The 18724-nt window shown below is 34.1% G+C and overlaps 2 protein-coding genes across 4 annotated transcripts; one reads left to right on the top strand and one right to left on the bottom strand.

Moving 5' to 3' along the window:
* The first annotated feature begins 40 nt into the window (after positions 1–40).
* Positions 41–11666, top strand: LOC129800563 (sodium-independent sulfate anion transporter-like). The gene is made up of 6 exons (XM_055845046.1): positions 41–269; positions 4781–5427; positions 5488–5791; positions 5853–6155; positions 6628–6944; positions 11362–11666. Exons 1-6 carry the CDS (start codon positions 224–226, stop codon positions 11524–11526), a joined length of 1782 nt encoding a protein of 593 aa, XP_055701021.1. The 5' UTR covers positions 41–223; the 3' UTR covers positions 11527–11666.
* Positions 11313–18682, bottom strand: LOC129800572 (rhythmically expressed gene 2 protein). Of its 3 annotated transcripts, none has more exons than XR_008751634.1 (5): positions 18474–18682; positions 18329–18411; positions 17883–18044; positions 11663–12150; positions 11313–11610 (listed from the first exon to the last, which is right to left on the bottom strand). XR_008751634.1 is itself a non-coding variant. In XM_055845060.1 (4 exons), the coding sequence occupies exons 1-4, from the start codon at positions 18635–18637 to the stop codon at positions 11744–11746; spliced, it is 816 nt and encodes a 271-aa protein (XP_055701035.1). In that variant the 5' UTR covers positions 18638–18682; the 3' UTR covers positions 11313–11743. The 3 variants fall into 3 exon arrangements, 1 of the variants encoding a protein (XP_055701035.1); XR_008751635.1 differs by having other exon boundaries at positions 11313–11496; XM_055845060.1 differs by having other exon boundaries at positions 11313–12150.
* Between the last annotated feature and the right edge of the window lie 42 nt (positions 18683–18724).

Raw genomic sequence — 18724 nt, 5'->3', positions numbered from 1 at the left:
GCTGCGCTGAGAGTGATAGCCATACCGAAGCGATATCTCGTTCAAACACCTTTTTGGCCGTGCACGTGAGACGATTAATTCGTCAATTAAAGGTAATTACTTGCGCTAATTCCCACTCAGTCGTGTTTCTACAGACCGAGAGTGAACTTCGCAGAAAATCTGGTGCGATCAGTCAATGGAGTTTCTGTGAGATTGTTTTTTTTTTTTATCAACCTGCCGCGATATGAGCCGTGATAATATAATTGCAGCTGAGGAGGACTTCTTGGAGGGTGAGTGAAAGTGAAATTTAACAGGTTCAGGTACAAGGATTGCCCTAGAAAACTTAAGAAAAAACTCGTATAATCCGCCATTTAAAGGAACAATGCGACCGATAAGAGACAATTTACTTGTCTGGAGGTTTATTGAGTGTTTCTTATCGAGTCTGCACTCTCTCTCTAAAATATCGTATAAGAAAACAATGTGTACTCGATGTTATGTGCTACTTCTTCCTTCTTACTTTTATCGCAACCCTCAAGATTTTTTTTAAATTGTTTAACATCCTCATATTGATGACAATCATACCTTCTTTTTAGTACACTTAATGCCTAATTCATATTACAGGTGTAAGATAACGAATATCAACGAAAAGTTTGCAAAAGATCTTCTCTATCTCGACCCATTTGCAATTTAAGCGTGATAAATTTTAATGAGGCATCTTGTGTCTAATTTTGTTAACCCTTTGAGGACGATCGGGTCACTAGTGGCTTCAGTAGCCGAAAAAAGAAGTATTGCCAATCATGATTTCTTTTCTCACAACTCAGAGAAAAAATTACAGTGATTTTGTTTATTTTTGGCGGAAAAAATATAGGAAAATTGCGAATAGCTAGCAGTTGATCCAGAAATGATTTACTAATCGGAGAATACTTCAAAAAATTCACGTATCCCCAGAATTCTTTCAGCAAATTTTGGGAATCTCGAGAATCTTGTGAATCCCAAGAATTTTTTTTTACAAAACCTGAAAATAACAGGAAAGTATTAACGAATCTTGTAAATCCCAAGAAATCTTTCACAAAAACCTAAGGATCCCAAGAATTAAACTGCGAATCCTGTGAATCCCGAAAAAAGTATTCGTAGACATTATTCGTGAATCGCGAATCCCAAGAAAGTGTTCACGGATCCTATGAATCCCAAGATAGTATTCGCGATTTATGTGAATCCCAAGAAAGTATTTGCAAGTTTTTCGAATCCCAAGAAAGTTTTCGTGAATCATGAATCCCAAAGAAATATTTTACAAAACCTAAGAATACCAAGAAAGTATTCATGAATCTTGTGAATCCCAAGAAAGTGTTCACGGATCCGATGAATCCCAAGATAGTATACGCGATTCCTGTGAATCCCAGAAAGTATACGTTAACAAGAATCCTAAGAAATTATTCTGTAATCGTGAATCCCATAAGGAACTTTTTTTACGAAACCTAAGAATACCAAGAAAGTACACACGGATTTTGTGAATCACAAGAAATTACCCGTAAATTCTGTGAATCCCAAAAAAGTATTTGCAAGTCTTTGTGAATCTTAAGAAAGTGTTCCTTATCAAGAATCCTAAGAAAGTGTTCATTAACAAGAATCCTAAGAAATTATTCTATTTTCGTGAATTTCAATTTTTTTTTTTATAAAACGTGAGAATACCAAGAAAGTATTTACGAATTCTTTGAATCCCAAGAAAGTGTTTATAAGTCCTGTGAATCCCAAGAAAGTACATATTTCTAAATCCTCTGAATACCAAGAAAATGTTCGTGAATCGTGGATTCCAAGAAATTTTTCACGAAAATCCGTGAATACCAAGAAAGTATTCGCAGATCCTGTGAATCCCAAAGAAGTATTTGTTAACAAGAGTCCTATGAAATTATTCGCAAATCATGAATCCCAAGAATATATTCACGGATCGTGTTAATCCCATGTGATCTGTCACGAAAACCCGAGAATCCCAAAATAAGAAATTATTCACGAATCGTCAATCCCAAAGACCTTTTAGGAAATCCCAAGAATACCAAAAAAAAGTATTCGCGTTAGCAAAGTTCAAGAATCTGGATAGTGAAACCTGGTTATGCGGCCTTCCTCCGAATGTACAATTTATTAAAAAGTTTTTTCATAACGAAAAGAGTAGAAACACTCTCTGTCAAAGCTAAACTTAAGGAGAAAATCATCAAATTGGTTCGAATTCCCATTTCTCTGGCAAAATTTATGGGTTCTCCGGGTTTCCAAATGATATTCGTGCTTTTCAGATACCACTCCATTTCTTAATGGACTCCCTGGGTTTCTCCTGAGCTCCTTGCAGGTATCCAAGATTTTCCCGGATAGACTGATTCACCGTGGCTTATTATTTTACCTTTTATTCGGTCGTAATGTTCGCTAGTGGGCTATTTATTAAGGGGTAACTTAGTTCCATTTTTACTGATAAGAGTTTCTGGTTTCTGGAGTATCACGATGCAAAAATTCGATTTCTAGGCTTTAACAAAGCGTTTCTTAAACAATTGACAAGGGTTTTTTCATCATGAACAACACTTGGTATTTTTAAATAACAGCACAGTAAAAAAAATTAACACTATTTTTATAGTGTGTAATCTTTCACACCACTATTATAGTGTTAAATTTGGAAAAAGTGTTTAATTTAAAAATGTTTAAATTAAAGTTCTTGAATTTAAAGATGTTGAATTTGGAATTGTTGAATTTAAAAATTGTTGAATTTTTATGTGTAAACTCAAAAATTGTTGAATTCTGTTTATTGTTGAATTGTCTTTTCATTTCGAAGATTTTGATTTTTTTTTGCCTTTTTAGACATTTTTATTGGTTTTTCCTGTACTCGGGATCCCCCCTAATGCGAAATGATTACATCTGATGCTCGGATCATCACGATATACTTATTATGCATATAAATATTTGATGTTCTATATGACTTTTGTCCAATGAAAAGCATCTCGACTGAAGTATAAGTCTTAATTGGAAATTCAACAATTTTTACACAAACTTTTGTTTAAAAATTCAACAACAACTTTCTCAAAATTCAACAACTTTTGTTTAAAAATTCAACAAATTTGTTTGCAATACACAAGGCTTCACACTATAATAGTGTTATTTTTTGATCATGTGACAAAAAATACCATAAAGTTGTGTATTTTTTTACACTGTAAGAATGTGAAAAACTGTAATCATACTATAATAGTGGTAATTTTTAGAATTTGTCAAACAGTTTTAAATCACGAAACATTGTTGATAAATTTTTATGACTATAATTGTGAGAAATTTTACACAGATCGCAATTAAATAATTAAATTATCCGATTTCACACTATTATAGTGTTAAAATTTTACACATTTTCAAATTAAACAACATTGTTGAAAATTTTTCAACTATAATAGTGGTAATTTTCAATCACGTGACAAAAAATTACTAAAATGTTATGCATTTTTTAAACATTTTAAAATTAACCAATTAAAATGGTCGATTTTGCACTATTATAGTAGTAAAATTTTACACATTTTTTTTTACTGTGAGGATAATATTAGAGGTTATTATTAATCAACAAACTTAAATCCTTATGACTCCAGCACACCTTTTAGATCAGGAAAATTTCATGAACTCGAAATTCGAATCCCTTTCTTTCTCACATGTTTTGCATATGACTATCTCATTCTTTCGCATACCAAATTCGATTGAGCTAAATTGAATTTGGAGTGATGTTTAAAAGAAGAAGAAGAGTACAAGAGAATGAGATAGACATATTGAAAGCATGTGAGAAAGAAAGGAATTCGAATTTCGACTTCATGAAATTTTCCTGATCTAAAAGGTGTGCCGGATCCATTATCATTCTTAGGTATTCATTAAGGCAGGGGCAAGCTAACCCCCTATCTTAATTATTTTTTATAATAAAATATTGTATAACAGTTGTATATTAAATAAAGAGATTGAAAGGGGCGTGGCCTATTTGTTCGTTGACACAAATCATGCTTAAAAACCACAAAGCCTTTGAGTATCTTCATAGATTGAAATGATCGGGATAGTTCTTTTGACCAAAAGAGGCGTGGCCTAAAATTCTAGGCGGTGCTTATTTATGAGATCAAACCGACGGTTCCATTCTATACTATTCTATCTCAGAATGACAACATTTCAGGAGAGCCATTTGAAGTTGGCGATTTCCTAAACTGCCTGTGTGAATTATTTTTGAAAAAATTGAATATCTCGTTACCCGGACGTCGGATGATTACCAAATTTTCTCCAGTTATAGATCTCGGTCTCAGGAACAACATATCTCTCGGAGTAATATAATTCTAAGTCGACTTAGAATAGTATGGAATGGAGCCGTCGAAATAGTCACAATGAATGAAATCCTTATCAAATTTTCATATTAATTAGCTACAAAATTTAATAGAAGAAAAAACTTTGGGCTATTGGAGTGTTAAAGAGTTAAGATGATTTTTGCAAGGTGTTTTGTTTTTGGAATGGGATTGCGTAAAAATCTTGAATATTCAGAGAAAGCATCTCTCAAAGTTGCTGACATGGAAAATTACGCAGAATATTTAGCTCAATTTGCATATTATCATAAAACCAATGTCAATTATTTTGTGCAATTCATGTTTATTCTTTTATGGCCACTGCTGAGATATTTATTTAGTGGATTTGATAGTCACCTGACTCACAGAGCACCCAGACCAGAGTCATATGACAAAACTATTCCTGGGAGTCTTTGACCTAGCTAAAGATCACTAAAGATTATTTTTATTGCATTCTAATCTCTTGGAAGATCCTGATTTGAGGCACCGGGAAAAATGGCCAAATATCCCAGAAATATTGAGTCGGAAGGCCAGGAAGGTGTGCCGGGTGCAGACAATCACAAATAGACTTCCAGTCCTTCAGTGGATTCCTCAGTACAAAAGGCAATACTTCTTCCCAGACATTGTGGCAGGCATTACAGTGGCTCTCACGGCCATTCCACAGGGTATCGCCTATGCTGTGGTGGCTGGACTTGAGCCTCAGCACGGTTTGTATTCTGAACTTGTGCCCAGTTTCGTGTACTTTGTCCTGGGCAGTTGCAAGGATATCACAATCGGTCCTACGGCCATCATGGCCCTCCTTGTTCAATCCCACGCTCTCAAGTCTCCGGATTTGGCATTCCTGGCAGCCTTCCTAACCGGACTGATTATTCTGGCCATGGCAATCCTCAATCTAGGCTTCCTAGTCCAATTCATTTCCATTCCCGTAACTGTGGGATTCTGCACTGCTGCCGCCCTTACCATAGCCAGTGCCCAGATAAAATCTCTTCTTGGGCTTCCTGGTCGAGGGAATGAGTTCATTGAGAGCTGGACGAGTGTGGTGGAGAATATCCAAGAGATTAAGCTCTGGGACACAGTTCTTGGTGTCTCATCGATAATCTTGCTTGTGTCTTTAAAGGTATTTTATAGCTATTTTAATCCTGTTTTGAGATAGTTAACTTTATACTTCCTGCTGCAGAAAATGCAAGACATCCCGAAGGGGAAAGTCTTCTTTAAGTACCTGTCCATATCCCGGAATGCAATTGCAGTTATTCTGGGAACTGTTCTGGCATTCCTCCTGCAGGAATACACAGGAGAAGTTCCATTTGCTCTAACTGGCTCTGTAGCAGCAGGATTTCCTCCATTTGCTCCTCCTCCCTTCAGTACAACCATTGGGAATTCCACTCTCAACTTTCAGGAGATGATTGCTGAACTAGGCACCTCAATCATATCCATTCCTGTGATTTCTGTCCTTGAGATTGTGGCCGTAGCGAAGGCTTTCTGTGAGTAATCCCTTTGGGTTCTGGATTTCATCACATTTTAGAGGTTTTTCCCTTTCTGTAGCTCTGGGAAAAACTGTCGATGCCACCCAGGAGATGATTGCACTGGGGTTCAGCAATATTCTGGCATCTTTTGTGGCTTCTATCCCCCTCTCGGGATCATTTACACGGAGTGCATTGAACAATGCCTGTGGAGTTTGTACAACAGGAGGAGGCATCCTGACGGGAATCCTTGTACTCTTGGCCATTGGATTCCTCACTACAACCTTCTACTACATCCCTAAGGCTTCCCTAGCGGCTGTGATAATGGTAGCCATGTACTTTATGGTTGATTTCGAAGCCATCAAAGAGATCTGGAGAACGAAGAGTGAGTTACGGCGTTATCACACTTGCACATTAAAATTTTAATGTGATTCACATTAATTGTCGCTTGTGAGCATCCAAATATGTTATTTGTATCTTTGAGTCACTTAATATTTGGGGTTTTTCTATTTATTGATAAAGAAGTGGACTTGGCCTGCAAAAATAAGTTTAAATTTACCTAAAGCATAAATATTTTTCACATTAAAAAATTAAAGTGAAAATCGCATTAATTTTTCACATTAATGCTATAAATCAATTTATATCAAATTTTGCGGGCCAAGTTTACCTTTTTATCAACAAATAGATCAAATTTTGAATAAAAAATGATTCAAACGAACAAATTACACATTTGGACTCTCACCAGCGACAATTAATGTGAATCATATTAAAATTTTAATGTGCAAGTGTGATAATACAGTTAATCCCCTCACAAACCTTTCCCCGTAACTAATTCCATCTTCCCCTTTTTCCTCAAGGAGTCGATATCATCCCTTTTGCCATCACTCTGATTGCCTGTCTGGCTCTAGGAGTGGATTTGGGCATAGTTGTGGGCATTGGCAGCAATTTAATCTTCATCATCTACGACACAGCTCGACCAAGGATCCAGTTCAAGTGGCTCAAAGTGGATAACGATGAGATTCTAGTTGTGACACCCAATCAGAGTCTCATCTTTTCGTCCGCTGAACACTTCAAGAACCGCCTGATGAAAAAAGTAATAGCCCAATCTAATCCCAATCTCCTCGTTGTCATCGATGGGCACTTTGTACAGAAGATAGACACCACGGCGGCATCAGTGAGTACCTTTCCTTTTTTGCTCCTCTCTAAAGACATCTATTTGCACTCAGAACATGAATTATCTGCAGAATAGTACGGATTTCTTATCTTTGAGTGATAAGGGGGACGTTTTATTTTGCGTGATTCAAACGTGACAATGACCTTTTATTGAGTACACCAAATAATTATCCATCCAGAAAGCGGTTCACTTTTTAATCTCAGGCTTAATCTTCTCAATGAGGAAAAACCGATCTTAAGCAATAGATCTCAATAGCTTTTTAAAGTGTTTTTGATGCAGACAGTCCTACCGCAATATTATCTTTATAGATGATGGACAGTGCTGATGGAAAAGGTTGTATATGTATAGTAAAAAAAGATAACTAAATACTAAAAAGAATAAATCTAGATTTAGATTAATTTATGGTTGCTTGCATCAACGACTGTGATAACTGCCGCGGAAAATGTTTCAATTCTAAAATAAAAGTACCAAAGTTGCTGATACAAGCGCCTACTGATAAGTAGAGCTGACCAAAATATGTATTTACATGTTTTTATTAAGCGTTCTGAGGCTCAATTTGACCCTTTGTCTTCACTAATTGAACTCTTGCGGTTCTAATAAACCCTATTTATAAATACATATTTTGACATAATTTCATGTTTATTTGCATATTTCCGACTTTTGTTTAAAAAAAGATTTTCTTGTAAAATGAAAATTTATATAATTTCTATCGCTGTGAAAAAGGCATTTAAAGAAAGTTTGGAATCCAATTATATAAAAATATCTCTTTACTTACCCTTTACCCTTTACTTCTTTACTATTTCAATTTTTACTGCTCGAACTCAACAGAGATAAATCATGGTCTGTAAATCATGGTCTAAAAGTACAAGAAATCCCGGATTTTTGGACTGCGCTTAAAAACACGCACAGCTCAATCATAAAACAGTTGAAATCTTTACCGTTTTATGATTGTGCTGTGCGTGTTTTTAATTGTATTCTTAACCGTTTTACGAATGCGATGGACACGAGGATGGACGTGTTTTAAAGCGCAATCTGAATCGTTTTATGATGGAGCTGTAAATTTATAAGCGAAATCTTAACCGTTTTACGATTGAGCTGTGCATGTTTTTAAGCGGTATCTTGACCGCTTTACGATTGAGCTGTGCATGTCTTTAAGCGCATTCTTATTTGTTTTATGATTGAGCTGTGAGTATTCTTAAAAGCGTTCTTAACCGTTTTAAGATTGAGTTGTGCGTATTTTTAAGCGCAATCTAAACCGTTTTGTGATTGGTCTGCGTGTGTTATTTTGCACAGAGCTTAGATCGTTCATAGGCACTTAGGATTTGATGTATATTTTATACTTAAGGTTTCCGCGTTTTTTAAAATCAATCTGTCAAAATCTAAGCTTAAGTGTTCTGTGTCTAAAACTAACTGGAAAAGTCAGTGGTCCTGCAAAGCTTTTAAAACTAAGTCTTAAGTTTTTAAAATCAATCCAAAAGGTTGCTTGATTTGACTCTGAAATATTTGTATAAACAATCGTACAATTTCTAAAATCAATCCCAAATGTACTGGAATTCAGGCTGCACTTATAGATAGCTTTAAGTAATGCTTTCTTATATCAGGGAAAGATTTTAATCACAAAAATATCATAAAAAGTAAAATATCAATTGTCACATTTAACAAAGGAAGTGAAATATTAAAAAGCATATTTTTAAATTTTCAATACTTACTGAAATAAGATTGGTTGTTATGAAACTACTTTAAATTGTTGAATTCAACTACTTTAAAATTAACAGATATTGTTTAATTTCTTTTTAAATCGTATTCAATCGGAGGACTGGTTTTTAAAATTTTATAATCATCAATAAGAATTGAGTCTTTATTGATTCTAAATAATTCAAAGGAGCATTGAATGGATCAAGTGGTAGAGGAGTCGCTCTGTGATGCAAGTGTCCCGGGTTCGAATACCCTTTCGGTTACCAGGAACTTTTCTGCCGTTAAAGGTGTTCGAATTGCATCCAGTGAGCTTCACTGCAATTGAATCCACGGGACATGGGACTGATAGCTCATTCCTTATAAGAAAAATTAATAATGCGTATTTAAAAATCATATAAATAAATAATATTTATATGGATTAAAGGCAACTCATTTAAAAAGAAAAATTTTAATAAATATTTTTTACCACTGTTTCCACCGGATTTCTCGAATATAACTTTGTCGAGAAATATTTGGTCGATACTGTACTTCTGAATCTGAATTGCTAAATTAGTTGTTGCATTCTTACTTTCGGTCGCACAGACTTTCCGACATAAATAAATTAGAAACGACAGATAGAGACTTTATTTTTCAAAAGTAGCTTCACTAGTCTCTTTTAGAAAATCCATAGAAGAAGAAGAAATTCTGTTAGTCACAAAATACAGATAATATTAAAATATCGTTAGTATGCAAAAATATCAACCGATAGAAATTCAAAATATAAGCAAAATATAAAAAATATAGGGTAAGTGTGCCAAATTCCGGCCAGCTTGCAATTTCGGCCACCTTTTTTGTTCCTCGAATTTCCAGGAACTTTTAGATTTTACATACTCTAGAGATTACACAATGCAAAAGAATAACAAAAAATGTAGCTTCGACAAACGAGATGATGTGAAAAAGATATTGGAAGAATTCCCGAAGGGCAAGGAACTATGAGAATGAAGGTGGCCGAAATAGGGCACCAAAGCTATGTCTACATTTTTATTAATTTTAAAATGTATTAAGAATGATTTTAGAGTAAATAAAGATGGTAAACTCTTTACAAGGTTCCGAGCAACACTCTTTCAGAAGAAAGAATAAAAAAAACATCAATTTGTATTTACAATATTACATTTCAAACTTGAGGCTTTGACGCTTGCATGCAACTATGCCGAAATTTGGCACACTTACCCTACTTAAAAATAAATTTCTTGAAAATTTTTTAAGTTTTCTTAATTAAATATTTCACAATATTAAATAATGTTAAATAAATTGTTAATTCCTAAGTATGAGAAGCTCATGCAGTTCAAGAAGCACTGGAAATATTCCAGCATTTTCGGAAACCTTCCGTAATGCTGGAAATGTAATGGGTTCTTCCATACAAATTGTGGAAGTATTTGAAAGTGGTATAGACATTTTCACCCTAATTATCTCTCCCGTAAAAATACCCTTGAATCACTCCTAATATCGTTTTTTCAAGGTCAAAGGTTTAAAAGGTTCTAGAAAGCGTATTTCTCCTCCGAATGATATTATTTTCGGGGTCGTTGGAAAGGTCTTTGAATTTCCGACAAAACTGCAAACCGGTTTCAATCGGTTCTAAACCGGTAATGAACCGGATCTTAACCGATAACTAATTTTTATCCGAAATTCAATTATATTATTCCTGAGGGTTTTTTTTTGGGGTTTTTTGAGTGATTTATAAATCGGTAGCAAACCGGTAATGAACCGGTAGTAAACCGACTATGGACCGATAAAATTTTCGTCTCAAAATCAATTCTACTTTAAGGACGAGAAGGTCAAAGATCGGGGGTCAGAAAAATCACTTTTTCTGACTTTTTAGAGCAAAACACAACTTTAGATGACCATAGCAAAAGTTTGATTTTTGGGTCACCGGTGACCCAATCGTCCTTAAAGGGTTAAAATTATTTTGTAGGATCTTTTGAGATGATTTATGAAACGATTTAAATCAATTGAGAATCGGTAAACGGTAAATGATGCAAAAGTACTTTCGAGGGACAGCATCTATGTCACGAGTTCGATCATTTCGCAAAGCCTGAGACGCTTTGCCACCAAAAACTGATTTTTGAATTTATGCGCAAAATGAAGGGTTAATACAAGGTTTTAGTAATTTATTCGTACACTGAGAAAAAAAAGAGGGTGCGATTAACTTTTTTTCCTCATAACTTTAACACTTTTTAGGTGTAAAAATATATCAACATTTTTTAATGTTAATTTTACACCTTTTTAAGGGTAAAATTAACTTGAAAAAGGGTAACTTTAACCCCTAATAACCTAAAAAGCATAACATTTACACCGATTTCGGATCAATACTGCAGGGTAAAATTAACATTTCCGGAATGTTGTTTTAACTTTTTCGGATTTCTCTCAGTGATACAAATAATTAACTTACCAGAGTTCGTTTTGGTTTTGTTGTAATAGTCCAAAACATTTAAGTATAACAAAAAGCATTATTCGTTTATTTTTTAGAATAGAACGACAATTTAAGAATAATTTTGAAGGTATTTTTTCTGCTTAATTACCTTTCAGAAGCTTGCTCTTCTCTCTGTATTTCATACATTGCTCAGAATGGAATGATTTATCAATTTATCTCCGGCAAATCCTCTAAGAGAATCTTATCAAAAAAAAAAGCAATTGTTTCTCTCTTCAGCACTTGACGCCTTTATTTCCTCACTCATCTTTACAGAATATTTACTCGGCCGTTCGCAGCCTCAGGGATCTGTGCAGAGGAATGATCTTCTGGAACTGGAGTGGACAGGCTCAGGGTGCCGCCTGGCGACTCAATAGTCAATTTGGGACGCTATTTCGCGATGCCACCAGCCTAGAAGAGTTACTTCGTGCGGTAAAATAGCCACTTTTTTCCCTTTTTCCTGATCTTTGATCTTCTTTTTTTTCTATCTTGCTCTATATTCCCACACAATTATTCTTTTCCAAACTGTAATTAAACTTATTTTGTAAGAGATAAAATGAGGCAAAAAAATTGGCACCTGAGATGTTGTGGATGTCTTTTCGAAGGGGGTGGAGGATGAATTGAGATGAGTATCGATTGTTCCGCGCCATTCACTTCTCTATAAATTGCACTCGCCACTCGTGATCTTCTTGTGCAACTCATAGAGACTGGGAAAGACGTGCTTCTCATCGATATCCTGACCATACTTGGCCTTCAGGTCCTTGGCATCCCTCTCATTGATCAGGGCACTTCGCCAACCAACTCCCCTGGCTCCAAGGTAGTCATGCCTTGGAGTATTACCAATATGCAGACACTCATCTGGCTGCAAGTCTTGGAACTTTGAAGCCTCCATCGCTTTGATGAAGATCTCAGGATCGGGCTTTGTACAGCCCGCTTCGTAGCTGCTAATAACGAAATCGAAGTACTGGAAGAGCTTCATGTTTCGCAGGAGGGTCTCCAGTCGAAGGTCAAAGTTCGAGATGATGCCTATTTTGAAGGGGGCTCCCTCATTCTTGATTCTAGGGCCTGAAAGATATTTTTTTTATTGTGATATCACCAAGATAATTCATGCAAAGTTCAACTTGTTGCGTCAAGAAAAATCTCTTACAAGATTTGTGCTGATAACGCAAAAATACACGCGGAAGTTGGCATGAAGAATTAATGATAAAACATTTTTTTTAGTGATATAACATTTTTAGTGAAATAACGTTTTTATTTTGCCACAAAAACACGGCAATAAAATTGATTTGGGCAGATTGATAAGCGGAGATTTAGTTGAGAAAACAAGAAGATTCAATTCAGGAAGCAAGTAGGGTAAGTGTGCCAAATTCCGGCCAGCTTGCAATTTCGGCCACCTTTTTTATTCCTCGAATTTCCATGAACTTTTAGATTTTGCGTACTCTAGAGATTATACAATGCAAAAGAATAACAAAAAATGTAGCTTCGACAAACGAGATGACGTGAAAAAGGCATTGGAAGAATTCCTAAAGGGCAAGGAACTATGAGAATGAAGGTGGCCGAAATAGGGCACCAAAACTATGTCCATATTTTTATTCATTTTAAAATGTATCAAGAATGACTTTAGAGTTAATAAAGACGGTAAACTCTTTACAAAGTTCCAAGCAACACTCTTTCAGAAGAAAGAATTGAAAAAATCAATTTGTAATTTAAAATATTACATTTCAAACTTGAGACTTTGACGCCTGCATGAAACTATGCCGAAATTTGGCACACTTACCCTAAGTTAATATGCGGGAAAATTAAATTTTTAGGTAAGTGCTAGAAGTTTTTCAAGCTTCGCACAGTTCGCACACTTCATATTTTTTCCATATTCCTTTAATGAATGTGTCCTATTTTCTCAGGAAATGCACACTGAGAAAAAAAGGGGCTGCGATTAACCTTTTTTCGTCATAACTTTAACACTTTTGGGTGTAAAAAGATATCAACATTTTTTAATGTTAATTTACACTTTTTTAAGGGTAAAATCAACATGAAAAAAAGGGCAACTTTAACCCATAATACACCTAAAAAGGGTAATATTTACACCGATTATGGAACAATACTGCAGGGTAAAATTAACATATCCGGAATGTTATTTTGACTTTTTTGGATTTCTCTCAGTGTATGACTTAAGACAAAATGCATTCCCATGGTGAGATTCAATTAAAAGAATATGGGAAAAGTATAAAATGTTCGAAGCCAAAGCATGTGCAAAACCTGAAAGGCTCCTTCTAAAATAATTTTTAAAACACTTCAGAAGTGTTGGAAATAGAAATTACAATACAATTTACTCAAGTAAAAACGGTTATTACAGCCCTTCCTATATCTTTTTTGGATCTGACAAAAAATTTATAATATTTTACTTCGTGATTCTAGCTGAAAACATTCCCTTTTTTTAAACCCCATTAATTTTCTGAAGTTTCAATCTTCAATTTTTTCCCCAAACGTACCACAACCCACAAAATAAAGTTATGGATTTTACTTAGATGGAAAAGAGGTTAAAAGGTTAAATTATTGGGTTATGCGAAATTTTGTAGGAAAAATTAACCTACAATTTTTTGTGTAGAATCGGATCCCCTTACCCTATCTCGTGTTCTTTATTTTTAATTCCATGCCTCAAAAATCTTGTCCTGATCTTTTTTTAAGAAAAAGTAACAACATAACCATAGAAAATTATTTAAAGCTTTTCAGATGTTAACCATCTATGTATAATTTACAAAATTCCATTTATTACTTTATTATTCTTATGTGAAATCGTCAAACTGTTCAATATTGCTTTACTATTGTTTCCTTTTACTGTTTTTGAGTCTTATTATTTAATTTTGTTATTGGACTAATGACCTCTACGCACTAGAGAAATTTATGTCCATATTGAAGCAAATTCCCTACGTTTGTTTAAGAAAACCTCTCCAATATGGACATAATTTCTCTCGTATGTAGAGGCCATAAGACAAAAAAATTTCAGAGCTTAAAATCTTCTGTCTTTTGGAATAAATCCAATATTTGGAGTTTTTGAAAAATTGCTTATATTCAGAGAATTTCGAAGTTTATTTAGTTTGTATAACCTTTAAACTTTAAAGGTTAAGTTCAGAATAACCTCACATTGCAAACGAAGCTCTCAACTAAGTAACACAAATGTGGCGTTATTGTGATAAAATTCTTATTAGACGTTGTTCTTTATTTTATCTAGATTCTTAGATATTACGATTCTTCGACGGGTTTAAAAAACCTTAAAAATTATAAAATTTCGTTCAATTTGGATTAGAAATGGATGTATGGTGATTTTTTAAGTAATATTGTACAAAATCAATGAACTACTGGGAAAATTTTGCGAAAGTATTTGGCAATCTTTTCTTAAAAAGCTTAAAATTTTATCATAGAATAGCTTTTAAGGAATCTCTCAAGGCTCTCAAACTTTCCACATCTCCCCCAAAATAATCAAAATCGATTAAGTATTGAATTTGAGATTAATTTTTTATTGAGACTTTGACTTAAAAATTTTTGAAATTCGTAAATAGCAATATATCCAATATTTTATCAATTATACGCTATTATCTTTAAGCAAAAGTCCTCCTTGAGGTATATTTTTGATATCCATTAGTTTAATCAAGATAAGGTGAATTTGTAATTTCCCCTTAATTACATTTTGTATTTTTAATTCAATATCCACAAAAAAGAACCATTTGCAAATGTTTTAGACTTTAGATAATTTTCTTGCAAATTTTCTCGTCTTTAGTTAATAATTTGAGATTATAAAAACCGATGTGCAAACGGATCAATGGCAAATTTTAAATAAAAATATTGTAGATAATTTCCGAGAGGAGTTCAAATAAAAATGTTTGATTTTCTTTTGATTTTTCAATAACTAATGAAAAGTAAAAGTTTATCAGGCATCTGAACGACTTAAAATCATCAAAATCGCATCAAAAAGTATTTATGCCGATTTCTTAAGCCTTAAGTCTTGTCTTTTCAAGTTAAGAATGTAATTTCCTCTCAGAGAATCCTCTCAAATCCTTAAGAACGATTTGTATATTTATCTAAATCCATAGAAATTATCAAAATCTATAAAGAAATGGATTAAAATTAATTTTAAAGTGATTTTTTTTCTCCAAAAAATCTATAGATTTGAATTCCTAGTAAATGATTTCATCGTTTATTGTTTTTAATAAGTTCAAATTCTTGAAGATTGGATTAAAATTCATTTTCGTTTAGGAGATTATCCGATACAAAATTTAATGGTTTAGATGATATCATTTCAAATTTATCCCCTCCTTACTAAAATCCTGGCTATGCTCTGGCTTCGAATGCTGTGAAACTAAAATATATTTAATTTCACGAATTGTAGGCTGACTCAGCCATCAGGACTTCATGTTTTTCTTGTGCCCCGGGGAGTCGCATTTCGCATTCTTCACAAATCACTCTTTTGGCCTCTACACACAGGAGAAATTTATGTCCATATTGAAGCAAATTCCCCTACGTTTGTGTAGGAGAAACTCTTCAATATGGCCATAAATTTCTCTAGTTTGTAGTGGCCATAAGAAGAAGGAATACAAAAAATCAATTTGTATTAAAAATACAAGCCAAGCTTTAGACTTTGGAGCTAGCATGCAACTATATGCAGAAATTTGGCACACTTTATGCATTTTTCAGCATTGGCAACATTTTTAACTGGAAAGTTGCACAAGTGGTTAATAAATAGGCTAGTCCACCCGACATATGGATAATTCTTAGTGATTATCTAAAAAATTCTAAAAAAAATAATTTTAAGAGATTATCTGCAACACAGAAAAAAATATTTCGTACATTTTTGTGTAGTCCCAAGTCCCACTCTGGGGCTGCGAAATGCTCGTAAACCTCCGTAAATCGTTTAACGCACTAAAAAGTTCGTAAAAGTTTTTATTTTTTCACTAATATTGTTCGTAATTGACAAACATTTTTTGTTTTTTTTATAAACATTTATTTGGAAATGTTCGTACAATTTTGTCACTTGTTCGCAAAGTTCTGCTGCATGAACAAATCTTTGCAAAATTACGAAAAAATAGTTACTCGTCAACTAATCATCTTATGAACAATATTAGTGGAAAAAATACAAACTTTTACGAACTTTTTAGTGGATTATCTCTTTCGCGTCATTAGGGTCATATATGACCCTAGGAAAAAACAATTTTTTTTTGACTATTTACATTAGGGTAAAGTGGTACAAGTTGGACAGTGGTACAAGTTGGACAATGGTACAATTTAGACAGGGCTTTTCGTCTTGATAAATTTAATACTTCATTTTTATTTGTATATTTTTAATGCTTTAGTTTTATAATTTGGTTCCTTGTGCTTCAAAACAAATTTTGTGGTGTATTTATCAAGAAAAAAGCCATGTCCAACTTGTACCGGCGAATTTTCCAACTTGTAACACTAATTCCAAATTATACACTCCCTAATTGAAATCTATCGGTTTGTGCACGACATCATAATAGAAGGATGTAAGATTCTTGGCTAATTTTCTCAAGACTCCAGATATTCAGGAAAAGAAAATATTTGAGATCAAAAATCACTAATTTCGAACTTTGTGAAATGACTTTTCTTTTTCAAAATTTTTTTACATTAATTTATTTTTTCAGCAAAAAGTTCTTTAGAAACACAAAATAGAATATCCAAAGATTTTATATTGCATATTTTGATATAATAAACTACTCTCAATTTTCCAGAAAAGCGTGTAGAACTTTCCGGGTCATATATGACCCTATTGTCCCCAAGGGTAACAGTGTTTTCGTCCCAAACCTATAGCGAAATGTAGTTGGGACATCTTGCTCCTGGACATTTCATCTTATATCTGATGAATTATAACATATTTTGCAATATTTTAGAGTATTCTACAAGCGTCTTGTATTGTGTGTGAATAAATATGTGGATAAGTATATTTTTGCCAAATACCACTCAAAATATTGTGACAGTGACTGTTCAAGGGATTACCAGAAAGATTCCTTGAACACCAAGAGTACAGTGTTCTTCAAGACAATCCAGTTTGCCATGGTTTTGGCCAAATTAGTAACTTCAAGCAAAAAAAAAACTCTTAAAAAGCCCGTGATATAGATTTTGAAAATGGTATGTACACTTCCCTTTTGGACAATAGGGTCATATATGACCCGGGATTTTTCCGAGTTTTCACGCAATGGAAAATTTTTTCCTCTCTGAACTATTATGTTTGATCATAAAGCATTAGGAAAAACTCAATTTTACATGAATTCATCTGCTGAATAAAAGTGTGACGCGAAAGAATTAACACACTAAAAAGTTCGTTAAAGTTTTTTTTATTTTTTTCACCAATATTGTTCGTAACTTTATCACCTGACAAACATTTTTTGTTCTTTTTTTATAAACATTTATTCGTAAATGTTCGTACAATTTTGTCACTTGTACGCAAAGTTCTGCTGTATGAACAAATTTTTGCAAAATTACGAAAAATGCTCGTCAACTAATTATCTTACGAACAATATTAGTGGAAAAAATATATGTACAAACTTTTACGAACTTTTTAGTGAATTATGCGATTTACGAACAATTTTACGAGATATTTTTTTCTGTGTTTTTAGGCTAGAAGATTTTCTTCTTTATGAAGTTCTGGAAACTTTCGGGCTGAGGAATTAAAAGGGTATTCTTTTAGTGTAATAAATTGTTAGAATTAGGAAAACTTTTATATTCCATTGGCCATGATCTCAAAAGATTCAAGAAAATCCCCTTATAATAAAGAAGAAGATACTCACCTTTTGTGCCAATTTGCTGCTTGAGCTTCAGGTAATTGAGGAATTCCACTGATCCATAGCAATGTTGCCAGGAAGTGCTGGTCTTGAACATATCCACCACATGATCTGCAATCCTCATCAATTTCTCCTCTGGTTCCTGGGCGCCAGTCTCACGGAATGAGCCTGCAAGACGACTAGTGAGCACTTTTCCCGCCTTTTTTGCCACAACCAAAAAGTATCGCACTGGGAAAAAAATCCGGCGCATTTTTTCACACATTCTCACGCGCAATTAAAGAATCCACACATTCTTAATCAAGAAAATAGTATGGAATTCATTCATATTCATTTTGGATGGTGTTTTTAGTTGGAAGAAGTGTACGGAAATAGATTGGGAATGTTTATGGGGAGAGGCATTGATGCGCACATACATGCAGAGTATTTTAGCTTTGTGTGAAGGACAAACTCACCAATTATCAACTGTCGCCACCAGTTTTCCCAGCCGATGTTTGTCTTCAGGCCAAAATTGGGATGTGCCTGGTTCATCCGGTGCCTGGAGAAGTTATATTTGATGAGTTCAGAGGGAATGGCTGCGTTTGAGGTTTTTGGACTCACCAATTGGCCTTGTACTTGGCACTGAGTTGCTTCTTATCAGAGCCACTACCGAGAAGTCCCAGCATCTCACCCACCTCACCAAATTGTTTTCCTGGACTCGTGCGAAATTGCAGGAGGGTATCCGTGACATCGAATGTGATTAGACGGAATCGCGATAGACTCATTTTTTTTAGGGGCAGAAAAAAAGGGGGGAAATTTAATGCAGTTTTCTTGCTTTTCACACCAAACTTCTTATGACCACAGAGATCATT

Source organism: Phlebotomus papatasi, chromosome 2, assembly GCF_024763615.1.
Source record: "Phlebotomus papatasi isolate M1 chromosome 2, Ppap_2.1, whole genome shotgun sequence".
Classification (NCBI taxonomy): domain Eukaryota; kingdom Metazoa; phylum Arthropoda; class Insecta; order Diptera; family Psychodidae; genus Phlebotomus; species Phlebotomus papatasi.
Note: the sequence above shows the minus strand (reverse complement) of the source record. Positions and strands in the feature narration are given on the sequence as shown.